General features: G+C 35.9%; 3 protein-coding genes across 3 annotated transcripts; 2 read left to right on the forward strand and 1 right to left on the reverse strand.

Annotated features, from left to right (window-relative positions):
- The first annotated feature begins 1,515 nt into the window (after positions 1 to 1,515).
- LOC143450287 (major facilitator superfamily domain-containing protein 10-like) lies at positions 1,516 to 8,924 on the forward strand. The gene is made up of 10 exons (XM_076950766.1): positions 1,516 to 1,791; positions 2,187 to 2,283; positions 3,951 to 4,213; positions 4,810 to 4,998; positions 5,293 to 5,395; positions 5,610 to 5,703; positions 5,889 to 6,012; positions 6,190 to 6,280; positions 7,134 to 7,181; positions 7,325 to 8,924. Exons 1-10 carry the CDS (start codon positions 1,633 to 1,635, stop codon positions 7,534 to 7,536), a joined length of 1,380 nt encoding a protein of 459 aa, XP_076806881.1. The 5' UTR covers positions 1,516 to 1,632; the 3' UTR covers positions 7,537 to 8,924.
- On the forward strand, positions 8,891 to 11,465 carry LOC143450290 (uncharacterized). The gene is made up of 4 exons (XM_076950767.1): positions 8,891 to 9,030; positions 9,404 to 9,468; positions 10,536 to 10,656; positions 10,960 to 11,465. Exons 1-4 carry the CDS (start codon positions 8,985 to 8,987, stop codon positions 11,187 to 11,189), a joined length of 462 nt encoding a protein of 153 aa, XP_076806882.1. The 5' UTR covers positions 8,891 to 8,984; the 3' UTR covers positions 11,190 to 11,465.
- On the reverse strand, positions 11,391 to 16,472 carry LOC143450286 (transketolase-like). The gene is made up of 14 exons (XM_076950765.1): positions 16,304 to 16,472; positions 15,838 to 15,955; positions 15,305 to 15,418; positions 15,132 to 15,229; positions 14,948 to 15,031; positions 14,717 to 14,824; positions 14,466 to 14,593; positions 14,120 to 14,316; positions 13,788 to 13,952; positions 13,508 to 13,664; positions 13,200 to 13,414; positions 13,025 to 13,115; positions 12,101 to 12,271; positions 11,391 to 11,825 (listed from the first exon to the last, which is right to left on the reverse strand). The coding sequence occupies exons 1-14, from the start codon at positions 16,420 to 16,422 to the stop codon at positions 11,701 to 11,703; spliced, it is 1,890 nt and encodes a 629-aa protein (XP_076806880.1). The 5' UTR covers positions 16,423 to 16,472; the 3' UTR covers positions 11,391 to 11,700.
- Between the last annotated feature and the right edge of the window lie 10,651 nt (positions 16,473 to 27,123).

Raw genomic sequence — 27,123 nt, forward strand, 5'->3', positions numbered from 1 at the left:
GTAAAATAAGTGTCTATTTTACTGGCTGCCGTTTACCAAAGTAAGAAAATACCAACTGTGTAACCGGCTAGCCGTTTACCGAAGTAGCTTTTTCCAAAATTCGGTAACCGGCAGCCGGTAAAATAGACGCAGCCCATTTTCAAACAAATTTTCTTGTCTGTTTCAAAACATTCATACGAGTGAAGCTTTCTGCTTTCATAACCTTATGCCTAAAACGCTTGAAAAAAAGAATAAACCGATAGTCAACAATTTTCATTGTTAAGTGTAGGTGATCGACAAAATATTGCCACTCAAACAGTAACTCGGAAAGGGTCTGTAATGAAATGGTTGCATGTCGTACTTTATCCTGTAAGGGCGACCAAATCACCACAACGTTTGTCGGTTGAAATGTTTATTTTCCTCGATGTAAATGAGCCTCAAGGTCGTTGTCTGCTTTTCTTAATCTTAGAATTAATTGTACACCTCGACAACTATATATTCTGATTATATTGAAGCTTCTTTGAACGAATAAATCAAGATAAAACATTGTGACAGCAACAGCATAAAGACATGTTGGGGCGTCGATCGTAATAGCAAAAAGAGACTGATAAGAGATAACTCGTACTGCACGCACAATAACCAGGGAAGCAATCGATTACGTCACGCAGTGTTATGCTTCGCTGATTCGATAGATGAGAATTCTATGTCTTACACAATCTTATATTACATTAATTCATAATAATAATACAGGTCTTTTATATCCTTTGGTCTATTCTTTGTCACAGACCGGTAGCTAACATGCGATTTTAGACAGGGCTTAACAAAAGCTAGAGGTGCTCACTTACCAAGCTTTGAAGACACTTATTACTTTTGACGAAAGTTTTGTACAGTGATTGCAAAAGCATACAACAGCCTGAGGTAAGTATCTGAATGCAGTTACAAATGAAGTAGGTTAAATTTAGTGTTCGCGTGTAAAGCATAAAAACTTCCATTTTAATCTTTAAAACAAAATTTTACATTTTTTAACTTTTTAAGGACGTTTCGTAAACGTTTGCCAATGTAAGTACCCGTGTCCATTGGAGTTGGCAAATGGGGGCAACGCCACACTCAACTTGGGCGACTAAATATTCCTTTTAAATCATTTGGTCTTGAACCAAATTAATTAGGCTATGGGCATTTCAGTTGGCAGTCTTTCATGAATTGATTATTATCCTTCCCGAGATTTCTCACTAATTATTATTGTTTCTTTTTTGATATAAAATTTGGGTTTGGTGGCCGTTTTGATGCTAAAATTTTATTCTTTCCACATCATATAACCATAATGTACGTTTTTTTCAGAATTCAGAATCAAGGAGAATTCAAGTCTTTTCAACAACTGAATTGCAAGATACCAAAGTAAAATTCAAAATATACCAAATTAAAAACAACTTGTGTCTCACCCCATTCGTCAAGGATTAACCCATAGGAAAGGGAAAAAGGAATGGACGGATTAGCCATTCGTTTGACGAATGGGGTGAGTGACTCGTGACGTAACCGTCACAACGTCACAACAAGTGGCGCGCATGGTTTGTTGTGTTGGCAAAGTGTTTAATTTAAGTCATTGAGTGGTATTTTATAACCCAGGAGATTTGGAGTAGTTCAGGCTAAAGGAAAATGAATGTTGACAATAAACAAGCGAACAAAGAAGAACAGAATAAAATAAGAAACATTGTACAAACAATCTGTATTTCTCTAATAATAGATCTGTTGGGATTTACAGTGATTTTGCCACTTTTCCCATCTGTTTTAGAGTTTTACAAAAACAATGATCAGGTAAATCATATTTAACCACCACTGGAAAGTGTATATGTGCTGTAGAAAGCTAGGTTCTGCACCAATTTTCTGGTGCAGAATTACAGTTTTGCCCTATATTATAAGTATATGTTGGTGTGGCGCGAATTTTGGCGTTACAGTTTTTGGTGGATTTATCCAGTGTACTAACCGCAAACTTTCCAGTAGGGTGTTTAACCAGGTTTTTCTATGGTCTTGATTGCAAACTCTTAATACAATGTGGTAGCAGTAAAATTCACTCATTTACAGACTTGCTCTGAAGTGAAAGAGAACCCAGCTTTTGCAAAGTTAATGACCAGTGCTTATATGTCTTATTCTGTGCTTACTCGAGATGTATGTTTCTATTCAATTAAATAAAACTTTTTTAATTGTTTTAGGGGTCTTTATATACTTCAATGGAATGGGCAGTTTCATCTTTTCGCAAATTTGTAGGTGTTCCTGAAACAGAAGATGTCAATTCTGTATTATTTGGAGGTATGTTTTTTTGAAGCTGTGGTTTCCAACTTAAGATACTTTAAAGGCCCAAAGGTAGCATGTGCAATAATGCTTGTAGGGGTATGAAAACTTTCAGCTAAGAATGATGATTTATAAATCTTTCATCAAACTTGTTGAGCAACACAATTTACTGTCTTAACATATTTTTCAATTGGTAATCTGACGTGCATTATGCTTTAGTGATCATTATTGGAGTTTTAGGGTGGGTAAAATGTTGACATTATTGTTTACTTTATACATGTCTCATAAGTCATAACCTTCAGTTTTAAAAATGAATTCTAAAATGCTTATATGTTTTTAAGCTGCCACTATTTCACCGGAAAAAATCGTGTGTTTGAAGCTATTTATCAAAGTTTCTTCTTAACCTAACTTAATGTGATGACACTGTAATCTGTACTAAACCCATATCTACCTTCTAATCTAAATAAAACTCCAATAATGAAACCTTAAATGGTTAAAATTAACTTTTTGCATACCCATTTTCCTAACCTAACTACCTGTCTTTAACAACAGGCTGCGTGACCTACCTGTGAAATAGTCACTTGGATATTTTTGTTTCTATTTTTTGAAAAACGTTTTACTTGTTAATTGCTTATAAGATATTGTAGCTTTATCATTTGTAATTACATCAGTGCTTTTCAACTCTCCATAAATCATCTCGCTTTCTGTAAAATGCAATTATGTCATGTTTCATGGGAAGGGAGTCTTTGTACCAGTAATAAATATTACATAGCTTGCAACACAACGCTGCAAAAGATAAAAAGTAACCTCCCGAAAAGGCATTTTTAGTATACATATATAACAAAAACATATTGAGATCCAAGCCAGGGATTCTTAAACTTTTTGAGACGTGCCTCCTTTTGACGATGACGAAAAAACGTGGGCCTCGCCATATTGCAAAATCAAAAAGCATTAAACAGAACAACAGTTTCTTTGCAATTAACTTTCATCAAATGGAAGGATGTGTAGCTGCTTTTAAAAGCTAAAAAATTGACAACCAACAGCAAATGACTATCCTGCTTGGTTGTGAATGCATGGTTAGCCATAACTTTCTCCCAGTTTAAGAACCACTGGTCTAAGCACTGATTCATAAACTTTGCAACAATGCAAAACACAGAGATAGTTAATATTGAAACTACAAATGCATTAAAAATATACTTTTTAACAGGGAATATGCGTCACATAAACATCACTTTATCGTGATCTAAAACTTTTAGCCCATCATTCAGAAGGTGAATGATGTGGATAACGTTAATGTAAAACAATGGGATTATCTACATTTTGGCTACAAAATAATCTATAGGTTTAGTGATGATAACAGAGTTGTTTCCTATAGTTGCGATGCAATGTAGACATCAAGTTACCAACATCAATAATAGGAAGAATTTATAATAGCAGAAAACTATAATCTATAAATAATCCAATTGTTCCTGATTATAACAGTTTGGCAAACTATAAATATTTTGCATTTGTTTTGATATACATTTGCATACCAGTATAGTCCAGTATAGATTTTAATATGTTTTACAGTATATATCATATATGTAATTATATTCCGTATTTGTGACACGTAAGCCACAGTGAAACAAAAACGATTTTTGTATATATATATATATATATATATTATAAGTATTGCAAATATTTAGGAATGATTGGTTCATTGTTTTCATTTCTGCAATTCCTCAACTCTCCTATATTTGGAGCTGCATCTGATAGATTTGGTCGAAAACCCATGATTCTTATATCGCTTGTTGGCTCTTCTCTTTCCTATCTACTATGGGCTATGTCAAAAAGTTTTTCTTTCTTTATTTTTGCCCGCATCATAGCTGGAATAAGTGAAGCAAATGTTAGTATCAGTACAGCTGCTGTTGCTGATTTGCCTTCTGCGAAAGCTAGATCTAAAGGCATGGTAAGCAAGACTTTTTGGACATCATATTTATTATGCATAATTGTGATATTTAAAATAGGATATCTTGTGGTATAAATTGTTCAGTGGTTAATTACTAGGGATGGCCAAAGGAGAATCTTAAAGGTTTAAAGAATTCCAGTACTAAATCTAGAATTTCAAATTCTCAAAATAAATAATCCAAGGTATCCCAATCCAGGATATATACAAGATTTTATTCTATTTTTTTTTACCAGTTACACTCAACTTATCGTAGCTCTGGCTTAAAACTACACAATGCACCAAGCCTTTATTGTGACCCTTTCTGTTAGCAAACACTTAAATTTTGTTAAAAATTTGATAACCTAAACACATTTTTCGACCTCCTGGTCTTGAATCAAGAATGCAAAACCTAGTGATTTTATTAATTGCGTTACAGTATGCTGTTTATTATATGTAAAATGTACCGGTACCATAATGTTTCAACCATAATTCTTCCAACAATTCTTCGTTTGTATAAAGGTTGGCTTGTATGAGCACTGGCCCCAAGCTTTAACTTGCATTATATGATTCTTTTATTTGTGAGTATTATTCAACTTGATATTTGTGCTTTCTTGCAGGCTGGGATTGGAATTGCTTTTTCTATTGGATTTGTTTGTGGACCAATGATTGGTGCATGGTTTGCAAAACAATTCTCACACCAGTATAACTTTTATTGTGGCCCAGCTATATTTGGCTTTCTCATTACTGTTTTTGACATTATGTATGTTGCAAAATCTCTTCCAGAAACTTTACCACCTAAAAACCGGGTTTGTCCATTTTGTTTTGTTACAATTTGATGTGCAGTCTGTAAAACGCAAAGCTAGCAGCCATACAAATGTGTATAAATATCACTCCATATAGCTTTTTTCTTAAATCCATAATGTTTTCAGATAACTATGTAAAACTCAAAATATCCTAACCTGTTATGAAAAGGCAATATGTTGAAGCTTCTAAGTATGTTTAACTAGTTTTTACACAAGTTTTCACAAAGACAGCTTTCCCCAACATTTCAACTTGCAACTTCAGAAAATATTCAACTGTGTAGTTTTATTTTCATCCAGGCAACTTCAATGGCTGTCAGTGTAAAAGATTTCGGTCATTTGCTGAATCCAATTTCACTTTTTAGGTTTTCAGCAGTTGGTTCAGTTCAGAATACTGCTAAAGGTTAGTAAATATAACATGCCTTTCCATCCTATTTGCATATTATGTTATACCAGTATCTACAGTATGTCACAATTTCACGTGAACTTTTTAATAATGGCTTATGTATGTATTAGATCTCCAATTGCTTGAAATGTGTCTCTGGTGCTTGTAGCTGACGGTGCTTTATGTTTTTTGTAATTAACATTTTAATATGTCTAGTATTTTTGTTTTCAAGCTCATTCTCTCCGTCTGCTGGGCGTGGTCTACTTTTTATACTTATTTTTGTTTTCTGGACTTGAATTTACCTTAACTTTTTTAGCACATAGAAGGTGTGTATGTATATACCTGTATTTGTACTTCTACCAAATGAATGTAATTTACTGCGCTGTGTTTGGAATCTGTATTGGTATAGAGTAAAGATATTTTACATAAGCTATTCTTTATGTATTCGTTTGCAATTAGCAAGGCATCAATATTATCTTTAACAGTAAATTACAGCTCCATCTATTTGCAGATTCTCATTTACACGAATGGACCAGGGAAAAATGTTTGCTTTGTTGGGCTTAATAATGGCACTAGTGCAGGGTGGTTATATACGGAGGAAAATGGAGAACAGCGAAAAGCAACTAGCTTTAAAAGTAATTTAGCATACTATGATACCTGTTATTCTTAAATCAGCCTTACCATGAAAACAATATATGTGTGTAAAAACATTGCTGTTATTAGTAGGGCAACCACCAAACACAATTTTATTCCAGTGATTTAATTCTTTCTAACATCTTCAGCCATTTTCAAAACCAACATGTTGCATTTAGGGAATGTTTTTGTTGATCATTGGACTTACAGTTGTTGGTCTATCAAGCTCTGTTTGGATGCTTTATGTTGGCCTTATTTTCTTTTCTTGTGGTAAGTTTCTTTCGGTTTCAGTTTTTCAGAAAAATAGGCAATATAGTTTTGCCACTCTCTTAAGCATCTCTATGCACTAAAAGATAGTTTAAACACCACTGCAGTGTGCGGAAATTAGTTAGTAAAGGACCCATGCAGTGAACTTTTTAAAAAAAATTATGCATTCTTTATGGTGTTCCTCCAAAAGATGATACAGTAAAATTTGAATGAACTTCAAAGCTTTCAAAGAACTCTCTCTTTATGCATGTTGCATTTAAACTAGTGCACTAGAAAACAAAAGAAGCAAATTATGACAATTTCTTAATCTGCAGTTGCTTTTATGCTTTTTAGTACAAAGTAAAGTTTCTTTAATTTTGGAAAAAAGTTCACTGCAGTTTAATATAAGAAATGAGCTCACTTGGACACAAATGAATAGAGGTCAAAGTGAGAATTAAAGGTTTTCCGATTGTGAATAGTTATTTGCCTTTGTGATACTTGCACTGTCTGAGCTTTTGCATTGAATAGAAATGTATGAAGAGCATGCTGCCTTTTAATTTCTGTTCATTACTACTTATTTTGGTATACTGGATTGTTATGATTAATAAGCAGCATGGAAAGGAGTGCATTTGTGATAATGTAAACAGAATATCAAATTATTCCTGGACCAAACAATTCAATCAGCAAATGTTAGGTGCCTCATTGGGCATCCATTCCACTATATTTTGGCTGCCAGAGATAAAACTACATGTCTATTAGCATCCAGTGCTGTTAGCAGATATTAACTTATTATTCACAATAAATGTTGCTTTTGTTCGTTTATCGTACTTAGTATAATGGCATCATGGATATTAATTGCGTTTTTTTAAATTTTTAGCTGCTGCTTCTGTTGTTCCATGCATCTCATCACTTGCTGCCACACATGGTGAGTACAAGTATGTCTGCTGTGCTGCTTGGTATCCAATTCTTTGCATATTCTTGTTGCGATGTAGCGGCATAAAAAATACGAACAGGGTGTTGTATTGTTAGTATTATGACATACTTAGATAGATGCATCTATTTCCTTAGGTGATGAATCAGAAAAAGGACGAGTGATGGGTATACTGAGATCTTTGGGGGCACTGGCACGGGCCACCGGGCCAATCTGTGCGTCAGTGTCGTATTGGTTGGTTGGAGCGACTTTCACTTATGTTGTAGGTGGATTGCTGGTCATTGTACCATGGCTTCTATTGCAAAGATTGGATTCAATATGTGTTGGTGATAAAAAAAAGTCATCATGACTGAAGTCTTAATTACTGAAATCATTCTTGCACTTTTATCAATTTCTCATTGCATTCTTTTTAATACTATCATAGTTGTATCCAGCAAGGTTTTTACTCAGTAACCACCTTGTATTATGAACTAGCCAACAACAAAAACCTGTTTTTTGTGTTTAGTCCAAAGTTATTTTATTTTAGTCCGTAGTTTTTATTAAATTGCGAATTCGTGTCTAATATTTACCAAGTTGTGCCAGTTTGAAGCTAAAATCTTTTACAACCGAAATGTATTTACACTTTCCTGCATTTGGAATTATCAGCAAGAAGCAACAAATCTCTTACTATCTATAAAATTTTTATCTGCACAATAAATTTTCGCGGATATAATATTGTTTTTTAGATAATAACTAATAAGTAATACCTAGCTGTAGTTGAAACCTTTGATTTCGTTGAACCAAGAATAAAAGCAAAACCCTTTAAATGGTAATAAAACATTGTATGGTAGTTTTCACGAATTTCAATGTGTAATGTTTATTATTTATTTTTGGTGATATTTAACTTTATAACCTTTACATATCATGATGTTGTCATCATCCGCATTCTTTATTATGATAATAAGGTGGACTTGTCATAGTTCAGCATGATATTTGGATTTTGGACCAATGTGCATTAATTCCACGATGAATTAATATTTATGATCAGAAAGTAGCAATTTTACTTTTTTTGTTTCGACCTTGAGGCCTATTGTATATGCAAATTTGATTGAGGTAAAACTCACTAAACTCGTTTAATTTTTTTTGCCACGTATGCAGTCAGTCTTTTTTGCTTAATTTTTGTACCGTTTCTCTACTGCACTACGATACTCAGTGATTTCAAAATGTAGCATTTTTCACCATAATTTCTAAAGGTATTTTTATTTACGTTTGAAATGAATCCATTTTATTCATGAAATAATCATTGAAGTGAATCTTTTAATAAAGGATGTTTAGTTTATTGACAGTGTGCTTTTAGTAGCAACTTATATTCGGCCGTTCACGTTATTACATCACTATGCAGTTACCATACCTTATTTATTTCATTTAAATTTCAGAATGAGATCTTGGTGTGTCATGTTATGTAAAATATGCAGACATATCTATCATTTCGACGTGTAATAATGTATCATTCGTTGTAATATTGCATTTTTATGTACCGGTAGGTTTGAAAACATCAGGCCGCCTTACATTATACATGTAAATTGTAACAGTGCACATTTTGCGTAAAACTTCTGTGTGTGACAGTATCTTAAACAGCTATTTGCTGAGACAGAGGATTGTGAATAATAACGTGCCATGAACAGCATTGTTTGTCCCGTTTCCTTTGTTGCGCTTGCAGTGTAATAACGTACAATAAATCATCAGGTCTGTCCCGTTTTCCGGCATTTACTAATACAGTTTGTGGACTTCTTCAAATAACTCAGCACTAAAAGAGCTATGGTAAAATCTCATTGGTTTGCGGTTTTCTCCATTATTGCGTTAGGTAAGAATGCATAAAATAGATAATTTTATGAAGTGGATGGTGCTTTATACTGAAATAAAAGTCGCCGCACTGAAGTACGTCGAAAAATAATAGCGACATTTTACATTCTTAAAATATCACAAGTTTAGTCTTTCCGAACTAAAGTTGAACAGAGTAAGTGTGCAATGGGCGTATTAGTTGAGCCGAATACAGTGATAGATTTCCAGGCTCTCTGTGTATTGTTTCGAGTTTGAGCATATCACCTCTACTTTGCGTAGTATGCACATCTGCAATAAGATGAGCATGCACCTAAGCGAAACAAATTAATTAATTTCTTAAATGGCTTGAGTTGTAGCTCTTGGGATCAGAATTAAAATACTGCATTTATTTCCAGGCTACATCCACCTTTCAGAAACTCGAAGGCCATTCAAATTACCGCCTGCGAGACCTTGCGCTGTGGTAAGTTCCTATGTGCTAAGGCGTGAAAATCTCGTGGATGTTATTATAACTAATATCTAATTTAGCAGTTCTCAACCTTTCCTACTAGCGAAACCCCAGCTGTAATACCCTCGCGAACTACAACTTCAAAACTGTTACTTAATAGGTTGTTTATGAAGAATTATAGTATAACTCGCAAACCCCATAATGATAAATTAATAGGCCTACTGCATATTCTAGAAAGTACCCTCTAAATTAACTATTGTTTTACTCTTTTAAGCTTGTTAATGAAAACCTCTAAAAACATCAAAGACTTAAAATTCCTTAATAGTTGAATTACAAACTGTAGTGGCTTCGTATACAAGAAAATTAACAAATTCTCCTGAAATGAATTATATCAGGGTGACCAACAGTCTAGAAATTTTCCCCGCTTTCCAATTCGCATGCAGTAGTGAGAAGTCGGTTAGGCTACCTATGTTCTGAATGCGCAATCAACAAAATTCAGATTCAAAATTCGTACCGTCTTCTTCATGTTTTTTCATTCGTATTAGGCTATTAAAACTCAGCAACGTTTACCGCTTTGTTATTTGCAATATGAAAACTAACTCAATAGCTAAATGTAGGAATCCTTTAAATTTGTCATTTTAACATTCGGCTTCCTTACTTGGTTCTAAATGTGACATGTAAAGTTGCGTAAATTTATTTCGAAAACTTCTCCAGAACTAAAAAATGGTTAATCGGATACAGTATTTTTTTGTAATCTTCAACCTTCAAAATTATAACAAAACGCATTTTTTGATTAACTCGGTAACTCTGCAATAAATATTACATAAATTTTATAAGGCTATAGCCTACTGTAATTCTTGAAAAATCATGGTACGGTAGAACATTTTGTAGCCTACTTAATTGCAAAAAGGTCATGAAATAAACATTAGTTTCAAGCAAATAACGAAACAAAATTCATGTATTTCATCAATTTAAGAAGTTTAGACTTTAGACCACTTTTTGCTCAACAAATATCAGCACTGCACGCTTGAGTCTGACAAAGAAATACGGCATATACAGCAGAAATGTTATTTTGATTGCAGAACAATGGACATTGCGATCACCATTGCGCGGATATTTTCTTGCCCCAAAAAAACAAATATACAAGAAGATGTTCCTGCAGACCGGACTATAATTTAGGGAAAAACAATGCCACTTGCACCCGTTAGTACGCTATTGTTTATACGTAATTAACTAATTATAGTAGTGTTCTTCTTGTATCCATAGGCTCATAATTATATTTTTGTATATTGTGATTCAGTGTTATCTAAGCAAACTGTCACGTAGCAACCAAGCACGATGTATTTGAATTACGTCTTGTGTCAAACCAACATAAGTTAAGAGTATATCTTGGTGACCATTTTTTGTTTAATAGAAAACAGTATAATAAGCGTTTATGAAATAACTTCAAATAGTTTGTGTTATATCGGCTCAGGAAAGCGTAACAAGGGGCTGTTTGTCGTTTAGTGATACCGTGGGAAACCAAATCATCGAAAAGCGGCAATAAATGTCACTCGACGTGGTACAACTCGGGCGGTGTTGAGGTTTTTCTGATGCTGGTCGCCTTCATATTTCTGGGCTACGTCTTCGTTTTGCTGTTTGCTAAAATTCAAGACCAGTGCAAAAAGAAAACCAAGTACAGTCCAATTCTAGCGGAATTTGATACCAAAGACGAGGATTACTCGAAGGAAAATTAGAGGTTCTACAACTTTCTAGCTTAAATAAATTGCCCTTCGCTTTATCCAAAACTATCCTTACGCACTCATCCAGTACACTGCGCAACAATGATCAAAACAAGAAGAATTTTTAACTGGAACTGTGCAATTTCCTGTTGCTATCGAAATCTTTTTGCAATGAAGCAAGTTCAAAACTTATTTCAAACTCATGACCAGTTCGAGAATTGTGATACTGCACTTTATATTGTATTAATGTTTCATCTTTTGCATCTGATTACACAGCATAATTACGCCATATATTGCTTTACGTACAAGTGTATACTGTACACATGGTGGTGCGAATACCAAGAGGCAGTGAAAGCTACGACAACTTCTAAGTTTACAATTTCAAGTCACATTTCCGTTAGTAAGATTTCAAAAAGGCACAAAAATTTAAGAATGCTACAGTCATACGTTATACGATTATTAGGTACCATACCATAAGCGTTATTATCTAACAACCCACTTTCGGGGGTAAAAACAAGGGGTGTTCTTATTGTATCATAGCCTTTACGGCGCGAACAATCGCTTGGGCATCAATTTCAAAGGCTGCCAGTAATTCAGTGGGAGCACCGCTGTATGGCAGTCCACGCACAGCCATACGCACCTGCTTTATACCTGAAAAAATTAGTCGATTGTTACTTCAAATCTGTACAAGAACTAAAGTAAAGTGCTTGAACAAACAGACCGCTTTAAATCAGGCGGTTTGTACCAAAATGAGGCTACTGAATTTTACAAAATTGACGATGCTACCGTTAGCTACGTTTTGGTATTTAAAGTGGTCCCCTTGAATCTCGTTACTTACATACGAATTTACTAAGACAATAATGTTTCAGCAAGAACGATCACAGCAAAAGATGAAATAGACAGGACATAATGAAAAGGCCAGTCACCTGTGACATCGCTGATAGCTTCAGCAACGGCTGAACCAATCCCACCCTCTGGGTAGTGATCCTCAACGGTGATAAGTCGGCCACCAGTTGCTTGCGCACATCTAACCACAGTTGCCTTGTCGACCGGTTTCACAGTGAAAAGGTCGATCACAGTTATGCCGATGCCTTCACCTTTACAAAAAAGACAATTTTACTTTTTATAAACGACCTATCATTTACGGTAGCTGACTTCTACCGTGATAAGCTGTGATGTGTAACGAAGCGATAAAATCGTCGGTGATTATATCAGAGGATATTTGACAGAATAACAAAAAACGCCAACGCTGAGGATTCCTATTGTCAACTGAGAACCGCATTTTCTGTGTATTTTTTCAAATATGGGTATTGGACAGCCACCAGACCAAATTGCAATAAAATGTCATTAATTGTTATATTAATTAAACTACATCACCAAGCATGTTATAACATAACAATGATTTCACGCAAATGAAATAGATCCTTTTGAAGGGATGAGTGATCCAGACCAAATGAATAAACGAAATGTTTCTATTAAATTTACATGCGGTTGGCAACTATTTAATTTACTGGTCTGGCTGTTTTGCTAAAAATAACACGTTCGTGAAATGTTTGAAAGACATCCTGCAGTCATGGCATGAAAAGCAGATAATGTACAGTACACAGAAACGCACGCATTGATAGTAAATCATTCACACAGGGCCGAAGCGACATTTTCAAACGGCGCACCGCTCAGTATAGTTAAGGTGGAGATATCCTACCATATGTTAGCGGCGTGAATGCGGCTACTTCCGCAGCACGATGACTTCATTAATCACTAGTTAAACTAAACTAGTTTATAACAAAACATTTGCAGGTTAAGGAATAGGTAGCCGTTTAAGGACGTGACCAAAGAAACATTTTGCAAACCTTTTAGAATATCAGCAGCTGTCAATGCTTCAGCAAGGGTAACCCCTCCACCGATAACAGTTACTTTATCTGCATTGGTCTGGCGCAAAACCTTTGACAAAACCATGTATTAGTTTCCTGAAATCACAGGACAATGCATAACGCAGTAGTGCAAAACATTCAAAACAAAAAGCACCTGCGCAACGCCGATCTCAAATTTCGTATCAGCCGTATAAACGACTGGTGTTGCAGTTCTAGCTCCTCTCATGTAGCAAATGCCTTTAGTGTTTGCACACAATTCAACGGATCTCTCGAGAGACACGGGGTCAGATGGATAAAAAACTGTTGAACTTTCAACAGCCCTGAACATGGCAAGATCTTCGAGTGCCATCTGAGAGGGGCCATCAGCTCCTGACGTTTCAAATAGTAAAATTTCAATAATATATACACTGCATTATTAGATGGACGATAAAAGAATTTATCAGCAGTAGAAACACAATTTACCGATGGAAATACCACAATGGGAACCAAAGAAATTGATGTTGGTTTCACAAACTGCTCCCATTCTAATGTGATCGTATGCTCGACACAAAAATGCAGCAAAAGTACTCACAAACACCACAGCTCGGTCTCGGCAAGCCATACCAATTGCAGCTCCAACCTAAGTGATTACAAAACTTAATTTTAAGATTTGCATTCCCGCAAGAAGTCATGTCACAAAATAGATATTATTTAACAAAATCACTACCAAAAATGCAACTAATTTGCATTCAAACAAGACTACCATGTTTTGTTCAGCAATGAAGCACTCAATAAAGCGATCGGGGTAAGCTTTTTTGTAATCCTGGGCAAACGTAGAGTTTTTCATGTCACCATCAAGAGAATAAACTCGATCACAGTTCTTTCCTATTTTTGACAGTGCTTTTCCATAAGCCGCTCTTGTTGCAAGCTAAAAATGTAACCAATAATAAAAAAATTTCTATAGCAATGGTCACATTAGCATAAACACACGTTCATATCTTTCAGCAAAATACAATATCGCTGTATGTAAAAAAGGTATCAAGCATGAACAAATTCTAAATCAGTAAGGAAGATATAAACAAGGTGGTGGCATACTTTATCACCAAGCTTGTAATCTGGTGGGGAAGACAACTTGATGTTGCTGATGTTAGTGGGCTGGGTGTCACCGACTGGAGGTGAAGGGGTCAAGGACACACCAGAATCTTTTATAAGTTCCCTTATTCTAGCAATCATACTATCAGTTGCTGCAGCAGAGACAGGTTTACCATGAAAACCCATCAGGTCTTCTTGTCCTGTTCAAATATATAATTTACTGGCTAATGCATTTAAGAATTAGACACATAACATAAAACTCAATTAATATAAATTGCGACATGAAAGTAAACAACCCAAATAACTTGAATCTATACAAAAAAATTATTATTGTATGATTATAACACACCATCCATATTCTTTCCCTTAAATGTCTTTGCGATCATGCATGTTGGCATTCCTTTACATTTTTCAGCCACATAAAATGTTTTATTAAGATCAGACACACTGTGTCCATCAACTTCAATGCCATTCCACCTGACAATTTTTAAATGCTGATCTTATAGTGAAACCGTATTTTGTAATACAAATACTTAAAGGTTTGTTATATAATGTATAAAAAAGAGAACAACAACTTTATTGCCAAATTGCCTAACTTACCCAAATGCCTCTGCACGTTTTCGATAAACATCAGTGTTATGACCAAGGGAAGTTGGATCAGATTGACCAAGTCGATTAACATCAATGATAGCAACCAAGTTATCTAATCTTTTTTGCGAAAGAACAATTTAAAAATTATATTTGCATTTACAATGAACAAGTATGAATGAGTAACTTATATTTGTATTTGTATAACATTAATCATAGTATATCACACTCACTAAAACATACTTATAATGACTGGCAAAAGCAAATGCTTCCCAAACAGATCCTTCAGCCATTTCTCCGTCACCAAGCAAGCAATACACTCGATAACTATAACAAAATATGACGTAAACTAACATTCTGTCAAAACAATAATAAAATCTATGTGTCTATTTACAGTTATTCAGCTACATGCAACCAAAAATCCTACTTGGATTTGTCCACATATTTGCCAATATAAGCCATTCCAGCTGCCATACCCAAACCCTGCCCTAAGGATCCAGTAGCCACATCAATGAAATCAATTTTCTGCAAAACCGTGATAACATAATTGCAAACTTTATAATATGCAAACAGTAATTACAGGAACATGATCATACTTACTGGTGTAGGGTGGCCTTCATAAAGACTATTCATCTCCCTTAGTGTCATTAAATCCTTCTCGGACAGATGTCCAGTTTCAACCCATGCAGCATACAAAGCAGGACAGGCATGGCCCTAAATAAATAAATCGTAACAAACACCTTTCTTTATGTAACGTGATAAACTGATAATGTTGACCCGCTTTACGAGTTACAGCACAACAGTGCCACAAAATCAATTTAACTTGAATGTTTGATGAAATTGACTTAGTTCATAACTGTCCTGTATTGAATTAGTGAAAAACAAAACATTATACTAGTATTTTTATGCTTCAAGTAATGAATATTGTCAGAAGCACCGAACTAGAACATATAATACACGATGTTGTACTTGAATTTTGTATTACAATAGCTATCCAAAAAAATTCTTATAAATATACTGTTGGTTTTCTATTTACTACAACACAATTTGAAGGTTCTGTCCTTCTCCCAAATCGTAAGTTGATTATAGATAAAAATAACCTTAAAATAATAACAAAAATAACTTTGCAGTACCTTAGACATAACAAATCTGTCTGCTGACGGGTCTTTTGGCACATCAACCTTGTACTTCATTACCCGAAAAAATAACACGGACAAAATTTCAGCACAACTTGATGATGATGTTGGATGCCTAACAAAAAGAATAAAGTTGATTGTCTTTCTGAGTTTAACAACAGTAGCTGTACAACAGAAGTGTACCCAACCGGGGTGCCATTTACGTTTTGCAAGGGTGACGCAAGTTATTGCGCACTAATCACTAGTCCAGGAAAACGGTTGAGAAAATTATTTTTATTTAATGCAGAAACTTTTTGGTTTGACTGTGGGTGCCCTCAAATCTTTTGGTTGTTTGCAGGGTGCCGTAAGCCAAAAAAGGTTGAAAACTACTGGGCTACAGCATATATCAAAATCCCAACCTTTACTGAGTCAAGAAAGATCACAGACCATACAGAAAGCAAAAGTTAGTTTCAACTTTCAATACCCTGATTTTGCCTTGGTGGTAGAAAGAATGCTATTTATTCTTATGCGGTTGGCAATGTTGTTAAGTTCCTGGAGAGTACTGCTATCAGGTGAGTGGTATCCGTCAAGACAGGCAGACATGCTGTTTAATGTATTGTTACACAGATAACTTACAAGAATATTCTGCAAAATGTGGAACGACAAAAACAACAGCTCTTAGACTTGCCAAGAACTTTAGTCAGACACTGTTTACTTATTGCTTTGCAACATAAACTGCATTATTTGTATGTTACCGTACCAGATAAAGGACAAAATGAAATAAAACTAACTAAAACCAGCAATTTTTTGGGGATTAAATGTATTTCAAACTGAAAAAGAACGCAATATGGACGCGTAATTACTAATTAGTGTTAATTTGACCAAATGAAGAACCTCAAGTCTTTGTTGAACCTAGTATACAAGTGCATAAACACAGGATGCCTTTGTATACTAGACCCCGGCTACTCAAATTTTGACGTCATCTGGTTGTGAACTTGTATACTAGACCCTCTCTATTGAATTGTATTAACCCTGGCTATACATACAGGAAACGCAATAATACAAAGCAAAGTTGATAACTTTTCGGGATTTATAAATCAGCTAATATGATTTAACTCTTACAAAAAAATGGTGAAGTTTTAAAGTGTTTAACATATGATCACTAACCAATATCAGACAACATAGAAGCCAAATTGCTAAGTTTGTTGTAAAATGTAAACCTTTTTTATAACTAGGCCTACAGGCAAACTTAGGGTCTAGTTCAGAAGTGCATAACCAGTTGACGTCGTGAGTACTTGTCTAGTATACAAATTCCGCATCTGATTATGCACTTCTACAGTAGCCTACTATAGACTAGACCCCAAACTTGTGTAAGCTATGCTACAGCCTCCAGGGACAAGTACTTTCCAAAACAAAGCAGTAAATACCAAAACAAGTGGTGCTGGCTTAAAATCTAAGATACCTATAAGTAGGCTTAGCTTAACAGATGAAATTCATAGGCCAATCAAATTCTGAAATTCCGATGGCCCAAGTCAATCAAAACATTCTATTAGGCCTAGTTTAAATTAACCTAGGCCTAGGCTAAAATCATGTAGAATCTGCAGCATAAAATCGTGAATAAAGTTCTGTTATGCTAAACATTTTATTTCACTCCCTATTCAACTCAGACTAGTACATCAATTTTGGGGCGGTTAGACAAAAACTACGACAGCCTAGGATACTTCTGTCTCCGAAGTTTAGCAAACGCAATTATCAGGCCTAGGCCTATCCTATGTCAATAATGCAATGCAGTCCAAAACCACGCGCCGCCTATACGGCGTGTCAAAAGAGAAGAGTGATAAAAATTACGTTCTGGTTTGCAATCATCGTGATTCAGCAAAAAAAGCAATAGAAAAAAAATGTAAACCAAAATAAGGGAGAAAATGTTGGCAAAACGTTTAAAATGAAGTTTATTTCTAGTGTCATGACAAGGGCTGATAAAATTGATCACGTTTATAAATAGGCGAAAGGTCTTAGCGGCTAAAAAATTGTCCTTTACAAGTATACATTTTTCAGTTTTACCATAATTTTTGCTGAAAACGTAATGTAAGGCCTTTTAGAGCAGCAATTATGATGCCGTAATACATCGTGCAAAAAAGCGAAACTCTGAGAAACATTTTAATGCTTGATTACTAATTAGGCTATTATTTCTTTAAAATAAGCTAGCATGTTGTGCTAATTGTTAAAAAACCTATACAGAAAAATGTATCCATAATTGTCGGACTAAGTTTATAAATAGTTTTGCCTTCGATTTACAACGTTCTGTATTTTTGATTTGAAGAATTCATGTTGCTTCCGATAACGGCTGTTGTAAACGGTTAACGGCTAAATAAAATCTTAATTCCTGGCCCAGGAGCAAAGTTAACAAAAAACACAAGTTGCGCGAACAATTGGTCACATTTTTGACTCCATAATATTCTCTCCCTTTACGTAATTGTTTTGCCCAGGAGTAGCCTATATACCCAAATAGGTTAATTGTGATTTAAGCAACATATATTTCAAAGTATACCAGGAACAGTTTTTTCGCGAAAAAATAAGCATATGCTGTGCAAGACAGCCAAAAGTGTTTATTCACACGCGCACTAATATGAATCTCTAATTCTCTATTGACGCAGATAAACATGCAGGCCTACGCCAGTTTGCTAATTATTGCGTATTTTCATATCTTTTTCGGCAGTGATTGTATTATTTTTTTTCACTGTCTACCAGCAGGTGTGCAAATATTGGCATGCTGTAAGATAGAAATAATTAATCAGTGGTGGCCTTAAGTTTGGGGAGCGAGGTACGGTACGACTTAATTTTGAGGGGTCCAAAATTATGGAAGACGTAGCAATCTATCCCAGGGTGGTCCGGGGACATGCTCTCCCAGATTGTTTGTGCATTTTTTTCATTGTATGGCTTCCTAAATATTGCTCTGTAGCCTCCAAGATCTCACACCAGATTTTACGCCTTCGTCTATAAGGCGAAAAATAGACGGTACGATTATACATTCATTTTACAAGCATCTCTTAGTAGGCCTACACCTGATGAAGCAAGCTAATGCTTACGAAAGCTCGTGTAGAAGAATTGAAAATTAAAAATAAAAATTAATCCTGTAGAGTGCCATCTTATATTTCGTTTTTATATTCTTTTTACAGTTTTACTTTCTTTGTAACCCTACACTTGGTGACACTATGGGAAATATTTTTTTCAATTTTTCTTGCATAAAATTTTTTACTGATGATTCTTGATACTTTTTTGGTACTGATTTGAAATCTGAAATTTGTTTTATGTATGCAAGTTTTACATGCTCAACTTTTCTCGCAATTTGAAAATTGCAGTTTTTGTAGTATTTTGTTATTGCGTGCTGTCGTTGATATATTGTTAACCAAGCCTTGATACGTTCTGCGTAATTTTAACTCTAATAATTTTTTTTGTAGTAGTTGTAGAAGTACTTGTAAAACTTTATAAGTTATATAAAGAAACGCTTTAAAGCATATTTTCCAATTCTGCTTAGAGACCAAAACAAAAACGGTCATTTTACATTTCTACATTTTGTGTCAATCGAGCTTTGAAGAAATGTAATCAAACAAACGGGAAAACAATGAACAACCATTTGGTATTCTCTTGGTTTGGTGACAGTACTTTCACGATTAGCCTACACAACTGCATGATCGCTATATTTGCCTCGTCATCACGAAAGGCGTTGTTAAAAAATGGCATAAAGTCACTGCATCAGCCATTCAACTTGTTCTGCATTCTGAAAAACTTCCTGTTGCAATTGTTAGCGGTTTTCCATTCGATGTGGAGGGAGCGAAGCTGATCAGGGAAGGCATTGCGATAGCGACTTGTTTTCACGATGAAAATACATTTCATATGACACCAATCGTCTTTCTCACGGTTTAACTAACTGGAACTAAACCACTTAATTGTTGACAAAAGACATTTTGACGAAACATTGCATTTTTCAGCCACTTGCAAAGTGTATGGCCAAAAATGATGCTGAAGTGATAAATCATAAAATTTAGCTTTAAAAATCCAAAATTTTCTAAAAATGAAAATTTAAAATTGCAAAAAATGCATCTTTGAGAAAAAACTAACGTCAAATTTGAATTCAGCCCACTCATATTATGTAAGGACAGTTGTAATTATCAATGCAACAAAAGTTTGGTGTAGGAAGTTGAACATGTTTGGTTAAGAAAACAATAAACATAAAATTGATTCTCAAAATCGCAGGCTGCATAACCCATAGCTTGATCTCAGTATTTCACATTTCAAATGTGGGCTTAATTTATGGGTTGCCGTTTTTACTCGAATAGCTTTTTTAGCCCTCTTAGTTCCACCTGAGGTTCATCTTTCTATGTTTCTGGCGACACCAAACTGTATTCCACTGAACGCACTGGTGACAGATACTGGAATCGCGGCTTTAGACAGCTTGCATTTCCATTTCGTGCACTGCGAAAGTTCTTAGAACTTGGTTGGTATGGGTATTCCTTTGAAAACAAAATATTCTCCAGTTTAACTCGCAAGTTTATCGAGGCATGTAACGCTGTAAATTGTACGCATGGTCGATAGTATTAGGCGCTACAAAAGAAATGGGTTTATTTATTATCATAAGATCGAAAACTCGGACAAACGCAACAGATCCTGGAAACACACTGCCTGACGAAATTAGAGCCTAGCTAACTAGGTGATAATAAGGTTAACTTGAAGAGCACTTTCACTTATCTTAACTTAATTTACCTGTTGAATTAGCTGACTTTATTGTTGCGTGCGGTTAGAATACTCTAACCTTTTGTCAGCCGAAAGGTATTAATATTATAATAGAAATAGTTTACAAGAAAAAGTTTTTATTGTAGAACGTAGGTGCTGTACACGTTTTCAATATTACACATAACCAAGAACATAAGTCATACGACTGTTTACAAGATGTCTGTTGAGTTACAATCACCATGGCTACTCATCTAATCATCGCCATCGCTAATCATCGACAACTCGTCTGTTGTTTTCGATGATTCACTGGGCTAACTCTGCTCGTTGTAGAAGTGCGAGCTTATATAACCTGAAAGCGATGGGAATTAAAATGTTCGACATGACAAACGCAGCGAGAAAAACAATATTTTTTAACAATCTGAGATACATCTAGTAACTAGTTAAAGCTGACACATTGAGACATAGATAAATAATAATAAATTGTGTTAAAGTTAAGAAGCGGACATTTCCAATAAAGACTTCTGATCACAATAGTTGCTGGAAATCAACCTGGAAACGTTCTAAAAGGAGTGTTCACACAAAGTTATGCAGAGCAATTTTCCAAATATCAATCGAAAGTTGAAGTGTTATCGAAAAACAAATTCATAAACTTCAATTAATAACTAGAAAACACATTTGCAAAAAATGATGTAAATAATGGTATTAAAAATTACCACCTAGGCCGCTGCATTCTTCTCCCACTACGCAAAGAATAAGTTATCAATTTAAATGTAACATACTGGTGACGACAAACCTAAGCATGCACATACAACTGTCAATTAATGAAGTTATGTACACAAATGAATGAAAAATTGCAGATGATAATACAACTACATCATGGTGGGTACCTCTGAGAGCAACATGTTTTGCAAATACTGTTTGAACTGTTCGTATTGCAGATTTTCGTCGGGAACATCACACTTGAGTAAGTCATAAAACTGCTGCAAGTGAGCGAAATGGATAGAAGATGTAGCTGCTATCATGGTATAGATTTTTTCTGGCGAAGAAAATTTTGGAACCAATTGAAAGGTTTCCTCCAGTCGCTGGAACCAGGATAAAACATCTGCAGCCGAATTGGTTGTTGGCGAAGGAAAAACAAGTATTGACACCAAAATGCTTTTTCTAAACGGCTGAAATTGTTTTTGTACGGGACGAATCACCGTTCGTTGCCATTCAGCCAGATCATTATATCGAGGCCTGAAGAAAGTGGAGCCATGCTGACGTGGTCTGATAAGGGGTAGTTGAGGTGAGGGCTGCGACTGTGGAGGCCGTGAATCGGGCCGCGTAAGTTCAGCAAAGCTAGTCGTGAGCGATGCGACAGCCTTAGTATAAGTAGTAGAATCTTCAGTAAGGGAACCAGGAGATGATACAGGAACCATTGACATTACTGAAGTTTCGTTAGCACCAACAGTAAGGACGACAAAATCTATTAATAAGGCCACCTGATTAGAGGAATAGAACTGACAGAAACAGCCACAAGGATTGAAACACGTTGAAAGTTGTTAACAGAAATGAAGAGCACTTTCACTTATCTTAACTTAATTTACCTGCTGAATTATTTGACTCTATTGTTGCATGCGTTTAGAATACTCTGCAGAGCTTAAATTATCTTATGTTAACTTAATTTACCTATTGAATTAATTATCTGACTCTAGTGATGCGTGCGTTTAGAACTTAGAATACTCTAACCGCTCGTCCGCCGAAAGGTTTTAATATTACAATAGAAATAGTTTACATGAAAAGTTTCTTATTGCAGATGCTGTACACTTTCTCAATATTACGCATAATTAAGGACATAGTAATACCACTGCTTATAAAATGTCTATTGGGTTGCAATCACCATGACTAGTGTAGAAAACTCATCTGTTCGTTTCGGTGATTTTCTCTATCTGTTCGCTGGTAGAAGTGCGAGCTTATAAAACATGAAGCGATGGGAGTGAAAATGTTTGACAAGAAAAACGCAGCATTTCAGAACATGTGCAGCGATGAAAACAATGTGTTGGCAGCTGGAAACAACGTGGGAACGTACTAGAGGGAGTGTTCACACCAAGTGAGCATTCAGAGCAAGTTTCCAAATATCAAACGACAGTTGAATTGTTATCAAAAAACAAGTTCATAAACTTCAATCAATAACAAAAGACGCTTTTCCAAGAAATGATGTAATGGTATTGAAATGCCACCCAGACCGCTACAACTCCAACTTTTTGTCAGCCAAAAGGTTTTAATATTACAATAGAAATACTTTACAAGAAAAGGTTTTATTGTAGGTGTTGTACACGTTTTCAATCTTACAAATAACCAAGAACATAAGTATTACTACTGCTTATAGGATGTCTTATACATGAGTTGCAATCACCATGGGGACATACTAAAAGGAGTGTTCACACGAAGTTATTCAGAGCAAGTTTCCAAATATAAAACGACAGTTAAAGGGTTCGCCTAAAAATAAATTCATAAACTTCTATCAATAACTAGAAAAAACATTTGCAAGAAATGATGTAATGGTCCAGAATCACTTAGCAGATCGTGTCAGAGGCACTGAATTGTGGTGGTGCAGTGACGAAATGTGGTTTTTAAAGTGTTTTTTAATACTTGCAAGTATACTTCAATATATTTTAATACACTCACGAGTTAAGCATTTACATGCGTGATATTCACTTCACGCTTTTAATCGTGTCCATTTGTAATAAACCGAATTGTGTGTAATTTACCACCTATGTCATTTGTAAGCCTATTTTCGTCACATACCCTACTGTGATGTTTTTATCCTTTGTTTCACACTGTTTTTACATGTCATTTAAGATTACTGTATGCGCGTTTTTAACCACTCCCACCCGAAGCAAGAAATGTTTTTCGTTCTTTTAAGTCTTAAACATCAGTATTTGGGAGGCAGTCTACACCAAGCGCTTGTATACGAGATGGTCACGATTTTCTGGATGCTGTATATAGTCTCACGCTGAAGAGAGCCAATTAACTTGTTTTTATATAAAACCTCGCTAGCGAAGTGACAATGTCGAAGAGTACTTCTGTCTAACACAGTGGTTCTTAAACTGGGGGGGGCGCCCCCCTTGGGGGGCGTGTAGGATTCATAAGGGGGGCGCGAGAGGTTACAAATGTGCATTGTTTTCTACATTCTTCATTAAAGATGTGCATTATCTTCTTCAAAGCCTCGAATTAAACGTTTGGTTTCCCAAAAACAACTATATCCGTCACATTAATGAAAGTTAATTGAAAATAAATTGTTGTTTTGTTTAATGCTTTTTTTTATTTTGCAATGAGGTGGGGCGCGGATTTTTTAGGTACCGTCAAGGGGGGGCGTGTGCCGAAAAGTTTAAGAACCCCTGGTCTAACAACTGACCGGTAAAGCGGGATATCCTGGACCAATAAGAATTTGGCGTGACAGTACATCTTTCGGTACAATTAACTGAACGGTCTTCTTTAAATTAAAATAACACGTATGAAAACGCAGAAAAAGGTCACACCAAAACGTATAACAAGAACGGCAGGTATTATGTGCAGCAAATACACAAACGAATATCGCATTCGCTTACCGAAAGTTTTTCGGATCAGGTGTGGTTATTACAGGGATGTCCAACCTTTTATTATAGTGGGCCGCATTGTCACTTGAAATATTTCAATGGGCCGCAGAACCTATTAAATTTCAAGAAAAATGGGTACAGAAAGTACATACTTTTTGAGTGAAAATGACTAGCGGGCCGCACAAAAATCTCAGGCGGGCCGCAGGTTGGACATCCCTGGGTTAAATTATGACAATTATCTTCAATATTCTTCGGGGTAACTATATACACAAACGTGAAAATGAATACATGTAGAATGAATATTGACTTTTAAGAAGTTATCAAGAACAAAATGCTCAGAAAAAGTAATAATCATCACAAAATATATGTTTTAAACTCAGCTAAATGCAATCCGAAAACAGCATATAAATACAATAAATTTAATCCTTAAACGATAATATCATCACATAATAAAGTAAAACTTTCTACGGTGCTTTTATAAGATGGAATGCACTTATGAACAACAAAATGCGCTAACTACCTGGTCGTTGTTGGTTAACTTTAGAAAATCTAAGAAAATACTTCTATAGCTTGAGCGTTAACAATGAATTTTCAAAAGACGGCAGCACGATTCGAAGCACGACATTAAACACGAGCGCGACCAAGCGATAAAAACACGCGACAACGAACAAGCCAAATCTGGCAAAATATATAGTGACGATTTACGATGTAACAAGGCACTCATGCCTCTCTACCACAACAAGGCAGTATAATCCATAGAGAAGTTGTCTAACCAACCACAAAACGGGCCTACATCAAAGCTAATTGGTAGGCTATTAACATAATATAGCTAACAAGTGCGCACGCAGAATATTTTCAAATGGTATAAGCACTAAATTGTTTTACACTATAGCAGGGGTGACGAACCTGCGGCCCGCCAAACAATTTTGTGCGGCCCACCAAACGATTTGACAAACGCCCATACATGCAAGGCATATAGGACTTATAGGAAATAGGGTTGCCATACCGTCCGGAAAATTCCGGACATGTCCGGAATTTAGGGTTAAATTTTGCGTCCGGGAGACCAGCAGTCTTGAACGAAGCGTCCGGTGAGACCAGCAGTCTTGAACTTTCTTTCACCTGTTTCTAATCTTTGCGCAATGCGATATCAAAAGCTGATAGCACAATTGAGTCGCAGCAGTATGTCTTCAATAGATTGCCGCACTCAATCGATGTATTTTTTGCGGCCGCGGGAGCAGCTAAAAATCTGCCAAATGAAGCGGTTGTGCTTGAATGCTAATTATTATGCAAAATGTTAAAAAAATTGTGCGGCCCGCTTGCTCAGCCGTAACTGACAAAGTGGCCCGCGTCATCGAATAGGTTCGTCACCCCTGCACTATAGCAAGGGCGGGCAACTTCTTTGGTCGGCGGGCCTGATATGAGAAAATGAAGTACTTGGCGGGCCGGATTCATGAATCGATACATCAATCGTGTATTTACCCACCTATGCAAGGAATAAATCGTATTTAATGTAAACTTTAACCCTATTTTCACTAGGTGTGGCTTCTCCTGCACACAGTCACAGCAAAACGTGGCGTACAGTTGCATTGTTTACTGTAGAAACTTGAAATTTGGTGACTTTTCCTAAAAAATGTTCAGCTATCTGTCCATGTTTGTTTCATCATGTAAGACTGGAAACTGTCTGCGGGCCGCTGAAAATCCCGTCGCGGGCTGGGTCCGGCCCGCGGGCCGTATGTTGCCCGCCCCTGCACTCTAGTAATGATGCAATTGTATTCTGCTTTATATCTCTATCTTGTGCCCGCGGGCGTTGATGGGTCATTTTTTCTGAAACTTTGGTTTGAAATTTACGCACTTATCAAACCCGCCTAAAATGCGCGGATCACATAAATTTGTCTCGTTATGCCTTAAAAAATGCTTCCAAGTTAATGCGAACAGTAGCTGGCAATTTACGGCGGACGATCGCATAAGTCGCATACAACAACTTTGTAGCGCCGTAACCGTATAGCTTGGCTATTTTATGTTTCACAAAGATCAGCGAAGTTTTTTGATAAACAAAGCTGGTGTTGCGTAGGGCCTGTAATTGTTTTGTTATATTTTGTTTTTAAATAACAATTTACTTTTTCAAATTCCCTGCTTATATATCGCATTTCTTACTTGCTGCACAATTTCGTTAGAGCCATTTAAGGCAGAGTGCTTGCATACTAAATAATCGATGGTAGAGGACACAAAATAATTATGGTTCTTTTGTTCTTTATATACAGTATCCGCAACAAAGATTGATTTTGTTTAATAAAAAAACGTTTTAAAACTACAGTGAGACCTCGTTAATCCGGACCACTTCGTTTCGTCAAAAATGTCGGTTTAGCAGGGTATCCGGATTATCGGAAAGGAGAAAATCAATCAATCTTGCAAATGCAGCACCGTGTTCAAAACGCAGTATGCTATGCACCCTAGTCCAATTCTAAGTACCGAGTTTCTGGCTGGACAGCAACTAAAATAAAATTATATTTTTTGTATGATCCGACCCAGTGTCGAACCCCAGAACCACCGTATTAAAGACGAATGCTCTAAGCCAGAAGTGACGAACATGCGGCCGCAAATCGGTATGACAACCGCTCTTGCATGGCGAAGCATTCCGGCGGGACCAGCAGTCTTGAACTTTCTTTGACCTGTTTCTAATCTTTGCGCAATGCGATATCATAAGCTGATAGCACGATTGAGTTGCAGCAGTTTATTTTTTCGTTTTAAAATACTGTACAGTTTCATAGTATGACTAAAAAGCTGTGCGGCTTACTCAGCTGTAACTGACAAAGTGGCTTGCCACAACGAATAGATCCGTCACCCCTGCTCTTATCTCCGCGATCTTAATCCCCTTTTATTTATCAAAATGCATCAATATCGCAAGATGGCAAGAATAGAAACTTAATGTGAAATCAAAACAAACAATTTATTACATAAAAAAGTCTGTTATCTCACGTTGCACGAGTGATTCTTT

The sequence above is a fragment of the Clavelina lepadiformis genome, chromosome 3, assembly GCF_947623445.1.
Source record: "Clavelina lepadiformis chromosome 3, kaClaLepa1.1, whole genome shotgun sequence".
NCBI lineage: Eukaryota > Metazoa > Chordata > Ascidiacea > Aplousobranchia > Clavelinidae > Clavelina > Clavelina lepadiformis.